A 17,842-nucleotide genomic window follows, 5' to 3' on the forward strand; every position below is an offset into this window, starting at 1 on the left:
GCATTGAGAATTCCATTTGGTCTAAGTAGGTAGGGAAATAACAGCAAATGCATGTGCTGTCTCGTAATTTTTTCACAGGTCGTTTACCCAGCCCCAACTTCTCCTTCCCACTATAAATTCCCCCAACCCCTTTCTGAAAAAACTCAAATCGAAGAGTCAAAAACTCTAGGGTTCCATTATTCTGATCTTCTCTTCTTTCTCTAAGAGAATTCTGGTTTCACTCACTATCCAAACAGGAGAATTAGATACAAAATCTCTTCTATCTTGAAGAGATGGGGAATTACTTCTCTTGCATCTCCATGATCAATCCCTCCGTCGTCAAGATCGCAGATCTCGACGGCAACGTCCACGAGTTCGGATCCCCCCAGGCCGTCGCCGAGCTCATGATCGAGTTTCCGGGTCATGTCTTGGCGCCGGCCGATGAGTTGTGGAGCCATCGCCGGGTCCGAACGATGCGCGCCGACGAGGAGACAAAGCTCGGCAAGCTCTACGTCCTCTTCCCGATGGGCAGAGCGAACACAAGGGTCTCCGACGGAGAGTTGGCTGCAATGCGCCTCGGCGGGGCGAGAACCGGCGCAGCTAAGGTTTTCCCGACGACCGGAGAGGAGGTCAGGGCCGCTCCGAAGGTCAGGATGGAGGAGATCGTGCCTCCGGAGACGGGTCTGGCGCACTTGCGGCTCCCTCGGTGCCGGAGGTGGCAGCCGGTGCTTCAGAGTATCTGTGAGCACAAGTGCACCAGATAGATCCTCGGTGGAATTTCTTATTTTTCTTTTTTTCCCCAAAGTGTGGATATATTTTTTTTTGCTGAATTTTTTAGTTTCGATTTCATACCCAAAACAAACCAGATTGAGATCCAGATCTGTTAAAGTGCACCTTATTGTGAAATGAATGCATCAATGAAGAAAGAATTGTGTCAAATTTACGGTGATTGTGATCTTCTCCTTGGAAACGTTGCATCAATAATTGCTCCCATAGAATTAGGGATGTCAATGGTAGTTTGGGTTGGATATTTATTCGATTGCCATTTAGTTGGGTTTGGTGAAAGTATTGGAATCCTTTCAAGTGAATGTGTCGGATTTGGTATTGCATGAAAATCTGATCACGTTTTATAGTATTCCAAACAGATTTAGTATCTATAAATAATTTTTTTGTTCAACCAAGAAATCTAGAGTTAGGCAGACCCCTACCAGTTATACAACCATATACCATTGGGATTCGAAGTTGCAACGTCCCAACACGAGAGCCTGGGTGAGATTATACAACAACAAAACCCGCCCCATTATACTGTAGCTCAGTACAAATGAGACTCACAGAGGGGTGGGTTTTATGGTTGTAAATGCTGCACCCAGGGTTTTACAGGATCCACTCTCTTGGGTTTTGCCTTTCTAGTTAAAGATGGGTGTACTCTATTTTGGACCTCAAAAGTTTTACCTTTAGTTACTAAGAAGAGAAATGGATAGGGAAAACAGTGCAAGAATAATTGAAAGCGGAGAAAATGTGTAAAATTGTAGTACGAAGCATGAAATAGGATTAGTTTTTGAAGCGAAATATGGAAGAGTGTGAGAAGCAGAAAAAAAAAATCATGAAGGAAATAAGTAAGTACGAGTGAGGAGGCACGAGAAAAATGAGAAATATAAATATTAACATGAAAAACACAAAAGGCAAAAAGAAAAGTGAGCGATGAGAATCAAGTGAAAAATGAAAGAGATGCGAGAGAAAAAGCAAGTTTCCCTGATATGGCGCTCTCGGTAACTATGGTTTTACCAACCAAAAGGCATGCCAATGTTTAGATATCCCTCTACCCAGTGAGCACAAATACTGGTCAAACCAGTTGATCAGAACTAGACATGGATCACAGGATCAGTACGTAGCATCTCCAGTGAAGGTCCAAAGTAAGGTCTGGACCCATCTTAGCGAATGTGGATTTCTGACTGGGTAGTGCTTTGTTGGCTCATGAAAAAGCTAATTGTGGTCAAACCAATTGGCCTGGAATGACACAAGGCTCAGCTTATATTACATCCAGCAAAAGGGTCCAAAGTCAGATCCAGACCCATATTAATGCTAAAAAATCCGACGCGGATTCCCTAACCTGTAGTGATGAGTTGACCCTGCACACGTCAACTTCCCAAAACCATTCAAAATCATAGGCACATTCTTTGATAATATTTCACGGTCGGCAGAAGAAATTGTTTGAACCTTACTTTTTAAATAAACTACTGGGCCAAGATGTTTTTTCTTCATTAATTAATTGATTTTTTGTTTTAAAGGCAAGTTGAGGTTAGGCGGACCCCTACCAAAACAACAGCCCCCCCCCATGTGGCAAAGGGATTCGATCCTGAGCCTTCAGCTTGACACAGGACCCCACTTGCCACATGGGATACCACCTCGGTCGTACATGAATGAATTAATAAAAGGCACTTGACTTGTACACATACATAAGTTGTTTACTAGCCTTGTGGATGCTAAACCCCTAAGTGGAAAAATCTATTTCTTTGTTAAATTATTCTTTTATTTTTAATTTGACCCGCTAGATATGATCTATACTTTAGGTTTAATAGAAAGTCAGCCCCCCTGGAGGCTTGCATAGTGAGGTGGGGCCTTGGCTGATAGACAGGCAGTCATGGTTCGATTCTCATGGGCATCGATCTTCTGTGCATGCTAACACGTGGCATAGGCCCTAGGAGGCAGGGGTCCTAGCCTCATAGTTGTACGTTGCCGGTACGATGATCATAGGTATGGCAGGCTAAGCCAGCGCGACCAGGTCTTCGTGCCAAGTGCAGTTTCTTCGGGTTATAAATTTTAAAAAAAAAACTTGTTTTTCCAACAAACATGGCTTTTTTAGTTGAAAAATAAAAGAACTACTATTTGCATTTTTTTGGTAAAAAAAGCATAATCCCATGGTTAAATTCCATTGGACTATGTTGAACACATCTATAGAGTCAGATTTGGTCAAAACAACCTCCTTTTTAGAGTTTTAACTAAGAGTTTAGAAGGTAAAATATAGAAACTGAAAATATGAAATGTTTTTTTTTTTGCAAATCTGACCCTAAAAACGCGTTGACCATAGTTTATTTGCTAGGAATCAACTGTTGGGTCATGTTTTTTTCAACAAAAAAAAAAACCCGAATTTTGGATGCTTGAATCTTTAATCAGTTGAGTTGTTGATTTTCAAGCCTTAAAGAATCCAGTTCATGCATGGCAATGGGATGATTCAAGAGATAGCCCCCTACCAAGCATGTAGATGACATCCGCACCATCAGATTTAAAACAAAAAACAAAAAAACCATGAAAATCTCACTCCAAGCTCTAGTTCTCCTCATGAGTAATCTGTCACTTGACTCACTTCAAACCAATGTTGTTAGTATCAGTGTGAATCGGCCGATTCAGATCATATCGTCAGAAAATCGATACGATACTAACTTGAATTGGCTATTTTTTAATAAATAAAAAAATACTTAAAATTATTTTTTAATATTATTTTAAGTCTTAACATGTGTCGTGTTCTTATTGATACAGAATTATTTTTAGCCGATTCAGACCTATTCAATTGCTAATCGGTCGATTCATCTGAATAGTAGGCCAAACCATACGATAGCCGATACGATTTTGACAACAATCCTTCAAACCCATGAAAATCCCACCTCTCAACAGAGCTTCGTCACCTTTTCCTTGGCACCAAAGGTCTCTCCAACTTTGGTAGGTATGGTGGGACTTGACTTCTTGGGGTTTTGCTTATGTGGTTATAGATCAACAAACTGTCACACACACACACAGTACTGTGTGGCGTGGCTTCTGTAGAGAGAGTGAGATAGAGAGATTCTTCCTCCGCATAGAGATGTTTTGACAAGTCAAAAGCATACCACAGTGGCTTTCTAGAGATAATAAAGATGTCGTTTGAAGATAAAGCAATGGACGGTGAAGATGATTTGACAGCTCTCTCTCTCAGCTCGACTCAACTCGTGTAAGCTCATCAAGTAGCAGTAAATATGTTATATATATATTTTACATCATATAATTTAAGGCAGAACAAATAATAATTTTTTTAAAGGTAATCAGGGGTTAAAAGCAGACCGCCATCAGTTATTATTCAAGAGGTTTTGAACCTGCAACGTCCCACCACAGCAAAACTGTGCACTGACAGCTTCTACCAACCACGGAAGCCCCAGTTGGTTTGCAAGCAATATTTTGAATCAAAATCCTTACTTTCAGATCACAAGCAAGAGTGCTTCTGTAGTTCTATTACTTTCTACTTTGAGATGATGTGTAAACAAACCAGTTTGTGCTCAACTCATTTAGCTCTAACTTATTTCAACAACTTTGGGGTTCTTAAAATCCCACCAGAATGTAAAAACAAAAAAAAATTACATATGGGTAGCTATCATGGTACGGTGAAAATGATTGAAAGGAGATTCTCTTCCGCCTATGGACGTTCACGATGAACCCAAGTCGATGGTCAGCAGGACCCTGAACCCCAAAGAGAGCACATTGATTGCACTCGTCAAGCAAAAAGTTATATGCATGGCATTCATGGACATAAACCTTTCACATATCATATTGAATGTAAACTCTTCGCATCAGGTAAACCATTCTCCACTAATGCTTTAATAAATGCCTTGTATCAAATCGGGTCACACAAGGTTGGACCCGATCCGAAATACAACAACAACACCTTCATCCCAAACAATTGAGGTCGGCGATATGAACCAAAAAGAAAATCATTTTGGGTCCTCCACATGAATCCTTCTCCTCCAATCATTTTTATTCAATGTCATGTCCTCAGTTAAGTTCAAAGCATTCATATCATTTCTTATCATCTCCATCCAAGTCTTCTTAGGCCTACCCCGACCTCTTTTAGCTAATAGATTTTCTTATTTCTCCATCCTTCTAATCGGAGCATCATTAGGCCTTCGCCGAATATGCCCAAACCATCGTAAACGATTCTCACTCATCTTATTTTCAATGGATGCAACGCCTACCTATAGGCCGCCCAAGCCTTATCCTATTTTGAGAGACAGAATCAGGTACATGCCATTCATTTATGTGATTGAACGATAACCCTAACACCATGGTTGGATTGTTTGCTTCTCAGATGGGTCCCACCAAAATTTTCAAGGTCATTCAGTTTCTAGATGAACGGCTGAAAAACAAAGAAAAATGGTGGTATTTGGCTTCCCATTCACCCCTAATGACATTATTGTTAGGGTTGCCTCTGGTGTGAAAAGGTCTCCTGTTTTGGAGGGGCCAACAGGTCATTGACAAACCCACAATGGCTCCTCTTATCTGGTAGGGACGACTTGTGAATGACAATAAGCTGACGGGATGTCACAAGTTTGAAACCTATGATTGGTGTCCCTTGCCACAAGGTTTAAGGTAAGTGTACTCTTCATTGAGGAAGGAGGACCTCAAGGGTTTTACCAACCGAAGGCCAGTCAATGGGTTCCCTTGGATTATCCCAAAAAAAATCATTGACAAGGCGCAGCCTGCAAAATTGATGGGCCAGGTCTAGGCCTGGTTCGTCCCGATACAAAGCTGAATGCATAGCCCACTGTTCTTCCATAAGAAGCATGTGCATCACAAAACTACCTACTCTACAAGGGGGCTCCATGTTTTCCAGCAGGAAAACGCTTTTTTGAGGCCAGGCCCTGTGAAAGGTTTTTTTTGAAAGGCAAGCTGGGGTTAGGCAGACCCCTACCAGATAACTCTTAAGCCCCATGTGGCAGAAGGATTCGAACCTGGGCCTTCAGCTTGGCACAGGACCCCGTTTACCACATGGGATACCGCCTCCTCGATGAGGCCCTGTGAAAGGATTTTCATACAAAAAAAGCTCTCTAGGGTTGGGAAAAACGTGGACTCCGTAGCAGCTCGTGGGGCTTTTTGTTTTCCAGTCTAACAGGGTAAAAACGACCCATCTTTGAAAATGGGTTATTTTCCCATATAACAAACAGGCCCTTTTAAGGATTTGTAAATGGTTCATGGGAATTTCATTTGAAAAAAAAATCCCAGTTGTTATATTTCTCTAAAATGACGAAAAAAAATAACCCTCCTAAGCGAGGGTAATATTTTGATAGCACTGCAAAAGAGTTGGAGATGGTCTTCAAATTTTCTCCAATCCTTGTCAAGATAGAGGATTGTTCATTTTCCAATTCGATTTTCTAGTTTATCTTTGCACAAAATGTTGAATTTTCCCATGATTATCACGGCAAGTTCCAATCAAAATCTCAAAGATCAAGGGTTGGCTACCCAAGTCGGCAAGTCAAAGTACTTGGTGGACTATAGACGATAAGAATGCATTTTTGAAGTAAAATGATGTATTTGAATAATATTAGAATTCTTAAAAACCACTTTATAGCTTATGTTTGGATGTGAAATTGGGACTTTTTTTTTCACCATAAAAGAACTGTTGGATGCTGCTAACTTCTAGAATTTCCATGATTCTGAGTAGGGGTGGGCATCGGCCTGTATGCCCAAGCTCGGCCCGTACCAACCCATATATATAGTAGTGCATAGGTGCTTAATGATAAGGGTTTAATGGGTTTTTCTGCTCTTCTGTTTTTTTTTTCACAGTTTCCATCACATAAATGTGTTACATGATCGATTTATGAGAAATTCACACTTGGATCATATGTTTTAGATAAAAAATATTTAGAGGCTAAAAATTTTACAAAGATTTTGGACGGTTGATTTTTAACCTTATAAAACCCACTCATGTGTCGGATTTCAACAGTTCAAGAGCTGGTTCCTATAAAATTAAGGACATAAATCACATTTGTACGTTAAAATTTAAAAAATAAAACAAAAAAAAGCTGAAAAACCATTAAGCATATTTCATTAAGCATATAGTCTCTCTCTCTCTCTCTCTCTCTCTCTCTCTCTCTCTCTCTCTCTCTCTCTCTCTCTCTATATATATATATATATATATATATATATATATATATATATATATATATATATATATATATAGAGAGAGAGAGAGAGAGAGAGAGAGAGAGAGCCTACTCCATACACTGCAAGAAATCAGTGAATTAGCGACGACCCTACTCCGTCGATAATTCATCACTAACGTGTTCAGCGACGGAATAACGACGGATAAGTTTCATCACAAAATTATAGTCGCCAATTAGCGACCGATACTATTTGTCGCCTATTCCAGTGCTAATTTGCGATGAATTAACGAATGATAAGTTTCATCGCAAAGCCATCGTTACTATACGAAGATTTTGGTTTTGCGATGGATTAATATGTCGCTAATGTTGTTGCTAATATAGCGACGAACCCAGCGACGAATTAAGATCCATCGCAAAACAATGACCAGCTGGTAAATAGCGAAGGAATAAAATCCGTCCCTAATCAGTCGCTAAAATGCACTTCAGTACCAAATAGCGACGGATATTTCCGTCGCTAATCCATTGCAAAAAAGTAAAAAAAAAATGTTTAAAACATAAATATCGAGAAAAAAAAATTCATAATACAATTTGTATTTCCTGTACAATTTATATTTTCTGTCAAAACACATATAAAAGGAAACTAAAACAATTAATCGATCCACTGCAAAATCCGCAAGTTATAATTATTTACAATTGAACAATTAAAATTTTTAAACAAAAAGAAGGTACACCAAATGCAATACATAAATCTAATCATCGCCAAGATTCTGTGCATCCTCTTCTTCATTGTCTCGATCTGCGCCTTCAGCTCAATTATGCTGATTAGCGCCAACAACCTACACAAGAAAGGAAAGGTTAGTATTGATAAACAAAATATACTGAAATAAATTAGATGCAATGCACCTAAGTTAAGGCAATCAAAATGATATGAAATTTAACGGCATATAATATATAACATGAAACTTTCATACCTGAGATTCACCTGCAGACGAAGTTTTCCTGTTCTGAAAAAAATTGCTCAACTCATTATGGACAACGTCGGAGATTGTTTCATGTAAGTAGTCAAGCATTGTGTCCTTAACGAGCTGGCGTACACCATCCCAAGAATTAGGCAGGTCAGTCGAATGCTTAGAACTGATGCTAACGGAAGAACTCTATGAGCCATGACTGAAGGAAGCAACGATTGGTGATGTGTTTATATTACTCCCAAACCAGAACACACGACCCTTTTTGGGTTCACCTATTGCAGTCACCCATGCTGCAGGATCAAAAGGTGGATGTTGAGTGGAGTTATCGCCATATTGCTCTACCATTTGTTGCTCATATGACTCCTACAAAGTAATGATTACAGTATAACATAATAATTGATTATTATAATGTTTATGATAACTTGTATATTACAATGATTATTAATACAATAAATACATACCATTGTCGTTCTCGCCTTCTCTGATATGAACTCTCCTGTGGTCTTACGTTTATGTGTTTCAACAAACACATCCTTGTAAGGCACAATGCCTCCTTTTTCTGCTTCCTGCGAAGTTAAATGATAAAAGAATTATTTAACAGGTTTGCAACAATACTTATAAAATTGACAATATATATTGATGAGTTACCATTTTCTTCAGGTGGCTCCCAAAAGTCTTAGATCCACCTGTGTGTAGATGGGCATCAGGCATTTTTGCTCGGTTTTGTGCAGCATTCGTTGAGCGGTTTCGAAATTCATGCCCCGAACACTTATCACACATTGCATCCCAAACATCTGACCTGATAGTATGCAGTCTTCATATTGTGCATCATGTCTGCAAATTGATTGGCAGTTACCTTCTGCCACACCTTTCTTGCATCTTGTTCCTCCATCGTAGTCGTGAAGCGATTCGAATCCTACAAATATTTTCAGAAAGTTAGTAGACATGACTATAACAAAAAATTAAATATGAAACAAATTAACTATAAGAAACGATTGCATACCGTAAATGAGGACCATAATATGTCCAACACCTCCTTCGGGTACTCTTTTCATTGAGCAACTGGTCTTGGTAAATATTGCATTAGTGAATTCCTAATATCTCGTATTACTTCTTGTGGCTCGAGGTGCGCGCTGCACATGAATTGGTACACATTAACTATAAATATACAATATTTATAAGATAAGTAATAAGTAAAAATGAAATACTTATAGACGATTATCGATATACACTATTTAAATGAGTCTTCTTGTGTCAGACTGATAAGACCCTGCATCTTGCGTTGGCTCGTGACTTGTATGAACAACCGGTGTAGGTGGGTCATGTATAGGCGAAACATCATCTGTAGAAAAATGCGTTAGAAATTCTCAGAATATGCATTTAAACTAATCAAGTATATAATTAATTAAAAGATATACCTACTAGAACTGCCCGTGAAGATGAAGGCTGAGACTGACTACCACTGGATAAACGACCACTGTAACCTCCACGAACCATATTCTAACAAATCAAAAATGTCATGCAATACATTCAAATAATTTGAAATCATTCACATCAAGTATTGCAATACATTCAAACATGTTACAATACATTCAAATCATAACTATATACGTATCAAAGATACATAATCAAAAAATAAAAAATGTAATGCAATACATTCAAACATTGGAATACCTTCTAATCATTCACATCATTGCAATATATTTCAATACATTCAAATAATTTGAAATCATTCACATCAAGTATTGCAATACATTCAAATCATTTAAACATGTTACAATACATTCAATAGAGGTTTCTATTACAAGATTTTGCTCACTAGCTCAAGAATTCTTCCTCATCACTTGTTTGACTTTCAATTCTTCTTTTTCCTCCTCTTCTTCTTCTTCTTCTTCTTCTTCATTGTTTGCCTATCCACTTGGTATATCATTTGGATCACATTCTTCCATGAATGTTCCATCGACCAATGGAGATATGACATGCATATCATGCGCGACATCGTGACCATAAGAGAAGTCATAAATATCATCTGATTGATAGTATTCACTCTCCTCAGTTACCTTGTCTTCCTGTAACTGATCATACTCAGGGTATAGTTTGGACTTCACATTGCAAACTGCCTACCATTCATTTTTATCTGACTTCTTTGTACTCGGATATGAAGTATAGTAAACTTGTTAAGCTTGCAAGGCTAATATGAATGGTTCATATGTTCCAAATCTTGATTTATGATTCACCTCCACAATGCCTAAGGCTTTGTCAACTCTTATTGCAGTTGGATTAAACCAATGACACTTGAATAAAGTTACCTTATTATTTATGCCTAAGTCAACTCCATTATTTCTTCTATAACACTGTAGTAATCATGTTTATTTTCACCGTAGCTGCTACCCTTGACACACACGCCACTATTCATCGTTGATTTGTTTATACCGTAGTCTTTTGTATGGAATCGGTAACCATTTACGATGTACCCGTTGTAACATTGCACAACTTTGGTCGGGCCATTTTGTAAATCATATATTCCTTGATCTTTAACATACCACAGTGAACCTACAAACATAAACATTGATTGTGATCACGACCAATTAAGTAACTTAATGTTGTTTACACATAGACAATTTATGTCATCATCCTTACAAACTCTTTCAACCACTTCACAAACTTGGTTTCATGTTCTTTTTGCACTTCTGCATCAGTGAGATAAGAAACTTCTCTTCGCAACTCCAGATCAAATCGCCTGCACTTAACAAATATTTATATTACTGAACCATGTATGCATGTCAAGAACATAAAAAGATTTAGATTTGTGTTGCGTTTACATGTACTTACTCGATGTATGGGTCAATCGTTGAGCAATTAAAAAGAATATAGATTTGTGTTGTGTCTTGCTCTCGATCTGCCAAGAGTCTTGATCGACAACTACCAAATGCATGCCCAAGTGGTTGAAATATCGACAATTTGTTAGCTAAAGTAAATTGTTCTCTATCATTGTTACGAGGTGGACATGTGTAACGTGTTGGAATGTGAGGTTCAAAGTACATAGATAAGAAATTTGAAATCTCTTCTAAAGTGTACGCCTCATAAATAGAGCCTTCTACTCTTGCTTTATTTTGAACCTTTTTTTTGAGGTCAAACATGCATCTGTAAAAAATATACATCTCAAATTTGAAATATCTGTCATTGAAGAGAATAATATAAGAAAAAATATACCTTTCAAATGGTTACATCCACCGATATTGCACAGGACCACCAACCCTTAGTTCATATGGAAAATGTATGATCAAATGTTCCATAACATCGAAAAATGTCGGCAGAAATATCTTCTCTAGCTGACAAATAATAGTGACGACAAAATCCTTGAGATTCTTTACCTCAGATACTACGACTTTCGATGCACACAATGTTTTAAAACATCTACTCAACTCAGATAATACCCCCCATATAGGTTTTTCTAACATATCATGAAATGCTAGGGGTATCAATCGTTGCATAAAGATATGACAATCATGGCTCTTCAACCCATATAATTGTCCATCGTTGATTTTCACAACTCGAGCAATGTTAGAGACGTATCCATCTAAAAATCTCAATTGTCTCAACAATTGACATACCTGCTTTATTTGATCAGGTCGAAGCATGTATCTTGCCTTTGGTTTCAGTACTTTGCCATTCTACTCTTTGAGTTCTAATTCTGGTCTTTTACATATTACTTTTAAATCCATACAGGCCTTCGGATTATCTTTCATTTTCTCTTTAACATTCATTATTGTATTGAACACATTATCAAACACATTTTTCTCCACATGCATCACATCCAAATTATGTCGTATTAATAAGGTCGGCCAATATGGTAGCTCCCAAAATATAGATTTCTTTGTCGAATTGTGATCATTCCCAAATCCAATAAGGGCATCGGACTACGGGCATCTGTTAATACATTTAAAAAGTATTGCAATCTTCTTAAAATCTCTATGCCAGACAATCTTGTCGGTGGACCTTCCATTTCAGTTGTGTCTGCTCGAAACACATTCTTTTGTCTTCGAAATGGATGGTCGTTGGATAGAAATCGATGATGACACTCAAACCAGCACGGCTTCCATCCATGCGTCAATCTAAATGATTTTGTGTCCTCCATGCAATACAGACATGCCAACCTTCCATGTGTGCTCCAACCAAATAGCATACCATATGCAGGGAAGTCACTGATTGTCCATAGAATAGTGACATTCATATTGAAATTTTGTTTTTTGTGGGCATCGTACATGATAACACCGTCATCCCACAATACTTTTAGTTCGTCAATCAATGACCTTAAATATACATTAAGATTTTGGCCAGGTGAGGTCGGACTAGGGATCAATAGAGACAAGAAAAGATTTTGATGCTTCATACACAAGCTTGGTGGAAGGTTGTATGGAGTTGATCTACCCCCAAATGGATTAAATCCATCTGTACATAGACCGAGTCTAACATTTCTCACTTCCATTGTGAAGTTCTGATGAGTATGATCAAAGCGCTTTCAAGCTTCCGCGTCAACATGATGCGTGATCTTATCTTCATCATATCAAACTTTATTTGCATGTCATATCATGTGTTTAGCTGTTCTTAAGACATATACAATCGTTGCAATCTAGGAGTGATAGAAAGTAGCGGAGCGACTTGTATGAAACTTCTTTTGATCTCATGCTACCATTGCCTCTTGTCTTTGGCTTGAACCAAGGATGCTCACATGACGGGCATGATATGCTATTTTTCAGATCCTTGAAATACAACATGCAGTGATTTGGACAAACATCTATCTTTTGATACTCCATACCTAGAGCGTTGACCATAACTTTTGCACGATAGAAATTTTCTGGCAATTTATCATCTTTGATCAACATACTCTTCACTATCATGCACAAACGGTCAAAACATAATTGACTCAAATTATACTCAGACTTCAAATTTAGTAGTTGAAGAATTGCAGACAAGATAGTGTGACTCTCACAACCATTCCAAAGTGGTTCACCAGCATCTCTAAGTAAATCATAAAATCTATTAGCTGCATCGTTTGATGCTTCTTCCTCTACCCCAATTATTACATCAGTAGGACCCATAGCATGACTCAATTCTATTCCTGCGGCATCAAATATCAAATCCATATATGGATTATCGTGTACCACATCTACCCGTGCGTCAAAATTATTCTTAAATTATTCACCATGAAAGGTCCACTTTTGATAATCACTCACAAAACCCTTCCTTTATAAGTGATGTTTAACGCCAGGAGGTTCTACAAATCGATTGTTCTTACAAATCTTGCAGGGATACCTAATCCGACCTGTAAGATCCACTGTACTGACACTTGCCATTGCAAATTCAATAAAAGTTTCAACACCATCCATATATTCATGTGATACCTTATTATCAACTATCTTACGGTACAATCATTCACTGTTTGCAGTCATTTTGTCGTATGATATTACGAATAGTATCCTAACCAATTAAAAGAGAATCATCAGAATGCTAACCAATTAAGCATGCTTTCATTATACAATTTTAAATGGAAGTCACAATCAAATTGAAAGTAACTACATGCAAGCATGAATACAATCACATCAAATATTGCAATACATCCAAATCATTCATATAAAAAAAAGTCAAACATGTACCTGCAGCAAACACACTCCAATATCCTGCTAACTACTACCATGCCTAGCATGAAATCCGTACTCCAAAAATAAGAACATTTTTATTCACATACATTAAAATTATGCTCAGCATGATCTCCAAACTCCATCAAAATAGTCTTAGATATCAACAACTAAGTGAGTGTGTGAACAAAAAAGTGTTGCATCCAAAAAATTAAATAACATGTGATGCGCTTGCATCACTTACTCACCACGGGAATTTACCCGATTTGAATTGCTTTTGCTTTTCATTTTTTTTCTTATTTCTTTTTGCATTGAAGATTTTATAGCATGCGATGCTTAGCAATAAGCATCGCGCAATTTGCTCAGCAACATACCTGCAAAGAATATATATACAAAATAATACAGGGAGGAGGTGGCAAAAAAATTAATAAGGAGGTGAATATATATACAAATCATGCTTTTTTTCTACTAGAACTCTCGATTTCTCTAATTAAACCAACCGAGTAGTCTGAAACTTTCAGAACCAGAATCGGAAGCTTACTCGTTCGGCAAAGGTGGTGAAATTTTGCTCTAGAAGCCCATTTTACATCGACATTTAGCGACGGATGGGCGACAGAACTATTCTGTCGCTACTCCGTCGCTAAGTAGCATCAGCATTTAGCGATGGAATATTTTCGTCGCCCACTCCGTCGCTAAGTAGCGACGGAAAAAATTCTGTCGCTAAGGGCGACTGGTTTGCGACAAAAACTTATGTCGTTAATCCATCGCGACTTAAAGACGGAGTGGGCGACAAAAATATTTTCATCGCTAATTTCGTAAAAATTTTGCAAGTTAGCGACGGTTGGTCTTCTCTCGCTAATCCATCGCAAATTTGCAACAAAAAAAATCTGTCGCAAAGTTTCGTCGCTAACTAGCATTTTTCTTATAGTGATATAAAGTGAATCAAGGATTTTGGGTCAGGCCGGCTAAACGGGTCAGCACATTTAGGCTTGTTTGTCCTAGTTGTTTCCATTGCCTACCGCTTGTTATATCATTCCTTGAAAGCTTTCTCATGAAAAAGTTGAGTTGTAAGATTTTGTAGAAATTCATGCCCATTTTCATGAGAATCAATCAAACGGGCCCTTAATGTCTAGACTTAGTACTTTCACCCCCAAGCAAGAAAAGTGAACTACTTTTATTTGAAACTAGGCCTCCTTACTACGATTTGGGACAAAACAAATGTCACATATGAAATAGTTGGCTCAATTAGATTATAAAGTTGTGTTTGCCTACCTAAAGATACTCACCAGTTATACAATCAAACCATTGGGATTTGAACTTGCAACTTCCCAACACAAGGTGACGTGCACTAACTGCTCCTACCAACAGCGTGGAGCGTCGTTGGCTTGCTATATGATTTATAGGAAGTTCACTTGGAAAAATTCACTTCCCTACTAATGTTTTTTAAAATGACATAAATTTTCAAAAAACAGCTAGATGGCCTTAAATTTTCTATGGCATTGTTAAGAAGGCCTAAATCTCAAAAAAGGCGATTTTATCCAACCTTGGTCAAGATAGAGGATGGTTCACCTTCCAACCAATGCTGTCAGTATTGCCATGGGCCGATACTGATACTCAAGTGAATCATTCTATATCAGCCAAAAAATAATAAAAAATATTATGTGTCAATCATAATGTGACATGTGTTAAAACCATTAAGATAATATTAAAATTACTTTTAAATATTCTTTGCATTTATTAAAAAATAGTCAATTTAGCTGTGAAGCGTATCGATTTTCTTCTTATACGAACCAATAATAACATTGCTTATGTGATACTCAATAACACGCAAGAAAAAGGAATTTCGCAACATAAGTACCATGCGAATAAGAAATTTCATAATATCAGACTTTCGCAAAAGTTTTCATAATTTTGCAATACGTCGTACGATACTCTTTCAAAATTTTGCAAATTATAGAATTTCTCAACACTTGGAGGTATTTTCGCAACAAGATGTGTGATACTTGTCACAATTTTGCAATATAAAGCTTTCGCAAATATTTTAAAATTTTGCAATACTTCATGCAAAACTCGTCTTGTGTTTTAGAAAGTTTTTAGAATTTTGCAATCTTGTTTAAAATATTGCAACCTCCAATGCAATTTTGTTGACGAGTTTCATGGGTGCATTTAGGGATGCACACCAGCCGAGTTTGAGCTAACCGTGGGCTGTTCGAACTCAGCTCAGTTCAAAATACCTCTATCCAAGCTCGGCTCGAGAATGGGATTGTCAGGACTCGGCTCGGTTCCAAGCTCGAGCCGAGCTTCAATGGCATTCCGAAAAAAATAAAATTTTAAAAAAAATTGGAGAAGGTGGGATTTGAAACCCAACAACCCTCAACGTTTCACAACAGACCCACCATTAAGCCAAAGCATGTATTTTTATTCATTGAGACCAAAAAGAATGTATAGATATTAAAAACCCTCTAGGTTAAAGCGCAAAATGTTAAAAACGGTATTTGAACTCAGCACCTTTTGAGAAAAAACTAATGCCCTACCCATTATGGCAACAAAGACTGATTTTTTTAGCAAATATATTAAATATATACTTGTATCCGAGTCTTATCGAGCTTCATAGGCCAATCAAACTCGGCTTATTTGCTCGTTTGGAGCCTCAAAGCTATGTTCAAGCTCGGATCATTTAAAGCACGGGCGAGCTTCGGGCCAAGATTAACCGAGCCTGAGCCAGCTCGGTTCGTTGTGCATCTCTAGGTGTATTAGTTTAGCGTCATGATGAGCAAAAATAAGAAATTCGTATTTGAGAAGCTTAAAAGCATCCAAAAAAGATTTGAGAACCTGCGGGGTACTGTTAATTCGGTGGATTTGGTAAATTGTGAGACATTTTTTAAAAAAAACACATCATTTTTGCCATACAATACAGTTACTTTTCATATACATGTCCTTAAGCACTCTGCCTCCCATACTTTGTTGTGACTTATCTCTCCTCTAATTTGGTTTTCCACAATTGTACCAAACATATTGGCATTGACCTCCGCCTCATTTGGGATCATACGGCCAAGCAACATCTTAAATTGAAGTAAATTTCACCGGTAGTTCAGCTGGCCAATTTAATGACCAAACCTCTCTTTCACTGCACGTCGGGACAAGCTCAACATCCTACTCAGGCCATTGAGCTTTTGGGGGAATGTTAAGGAGAATTTGGATCTAGCATTGATCCAATCAAATCCAGAAATGATCCATCAAATGGGCGTGGGCGTTATCTCAGAGAGAGAGTCCCAAATGATAAGGACGTGTATTGTGACGAGGCAAATGAGAAGAGAATCCAAGTCCTACTGGTAATGGGATATCTTCAAGATTGGGTTGTAACAAAAAATGTGATAAGTTAGCTCCTATGATCAAGGAGATCATTAAAGACTCAAATCCTAATTAATTAACAAATTGCAATACATCAATTTGTATTTAAGTGAACCTCTCATCTCTGTAAAAATGTGAAGAAAGACGTAGAGAGATACATTATTGTCTTGGACCTTGGATCGAACCATGTTGCATTTGCCTTGTGGGTGTGCATGTGATTTCGCAATAGCTTTTTTAATTACAGCCCTACTAAAACCTGAGGCTCTGATGTGGCATTGGATGTGGTGTGGGGCCCATGCCCATGTTAGAGGCTCTCAAGCAACGTATATATCTCTTTGTGGATCTAAGGCACACATTTCAAAGAGAAATACAACATTTCATATGGAAAATACCCAGTTCTTTGGCTCGATTTGCTAAGGTCAAGCCAAAGATCCTAGATTTGAGAACCAGGCATTCAAACACGGCCTAATGTTTTGATCATGGGTTATTCAGCTGTGAAAGTTTTGTCCCTGAGAAAGTGATTTATGTGATTCACATTCTCAGACATTAACTTTCACTCGTTTTTTAAGTTGTGAATTTGACTTCTGGGAAAATCTATCATGTGATCATGTCACTACTTTATCACATTTAAAGCCACTCATCTATTTTTTTGTGGGCAAGGGAAACTTGTCTAAAACTTTCATAACTTTTGACGCTTCAACATTCACCGATGGAATCACATTCAGGGGTTGCATTTTTTTCATGTTTGCAATGGTCCTAAGAAAGTTCTAAAGTATGATTCAGAATCACAAGGAACCTTTGAAAGTTGCATTGCAAACATGCCCTCCGTCTCTTGCTGCAAGAAGGAATTTGATTATAGGGAAGTAAAGCACTCAAGTTGTTGAAGCTGGTTTTGCAGTCCCTCGTATATACTGTCCCATCACATATTGGACGATAAGTTTATTCAATTAATTTTGTGGGATGGCATGCTTGCACTAAAAGACATGCAGTGTGGTACGTT

At 37.9% G+C, this 17,842-nt stretch overlaps 1 protein-coding gene across 1 annotated transcript; it reads left to right on the forward strand.

The window, feature by feature from the left end:
* Window positions 1–272: 272 nt before the first annotated feature.
* Window positions 273–743, forward strand: LOC149820680 (uncharacterized). Its single transcript, XM_089981842.1, has one exon. It carries the CDS (start codon window positions 273–275, stop codon window positions 741–743), a length of 471 nt encoding a protein of 156 aa, XP_089837968.1.
* The last annotated feature ends 17,099 nt before the right edge of the window (window positions 744–17,842 follow it).

Source organism: Nuphar pumila, chromosome 12, assembly GCF_984573655.1.
Source record: "Nuphar pumila chromosome 12, dmNupPumi1.hap1.1, whole genome shotgun sequence".
NCBI lineage: Eukaryota > Viridiplantae > Streptophyta > Magnoliopsida > Nymphaeales > Nymphaeaceae > Nuphar > Nuphar pumila.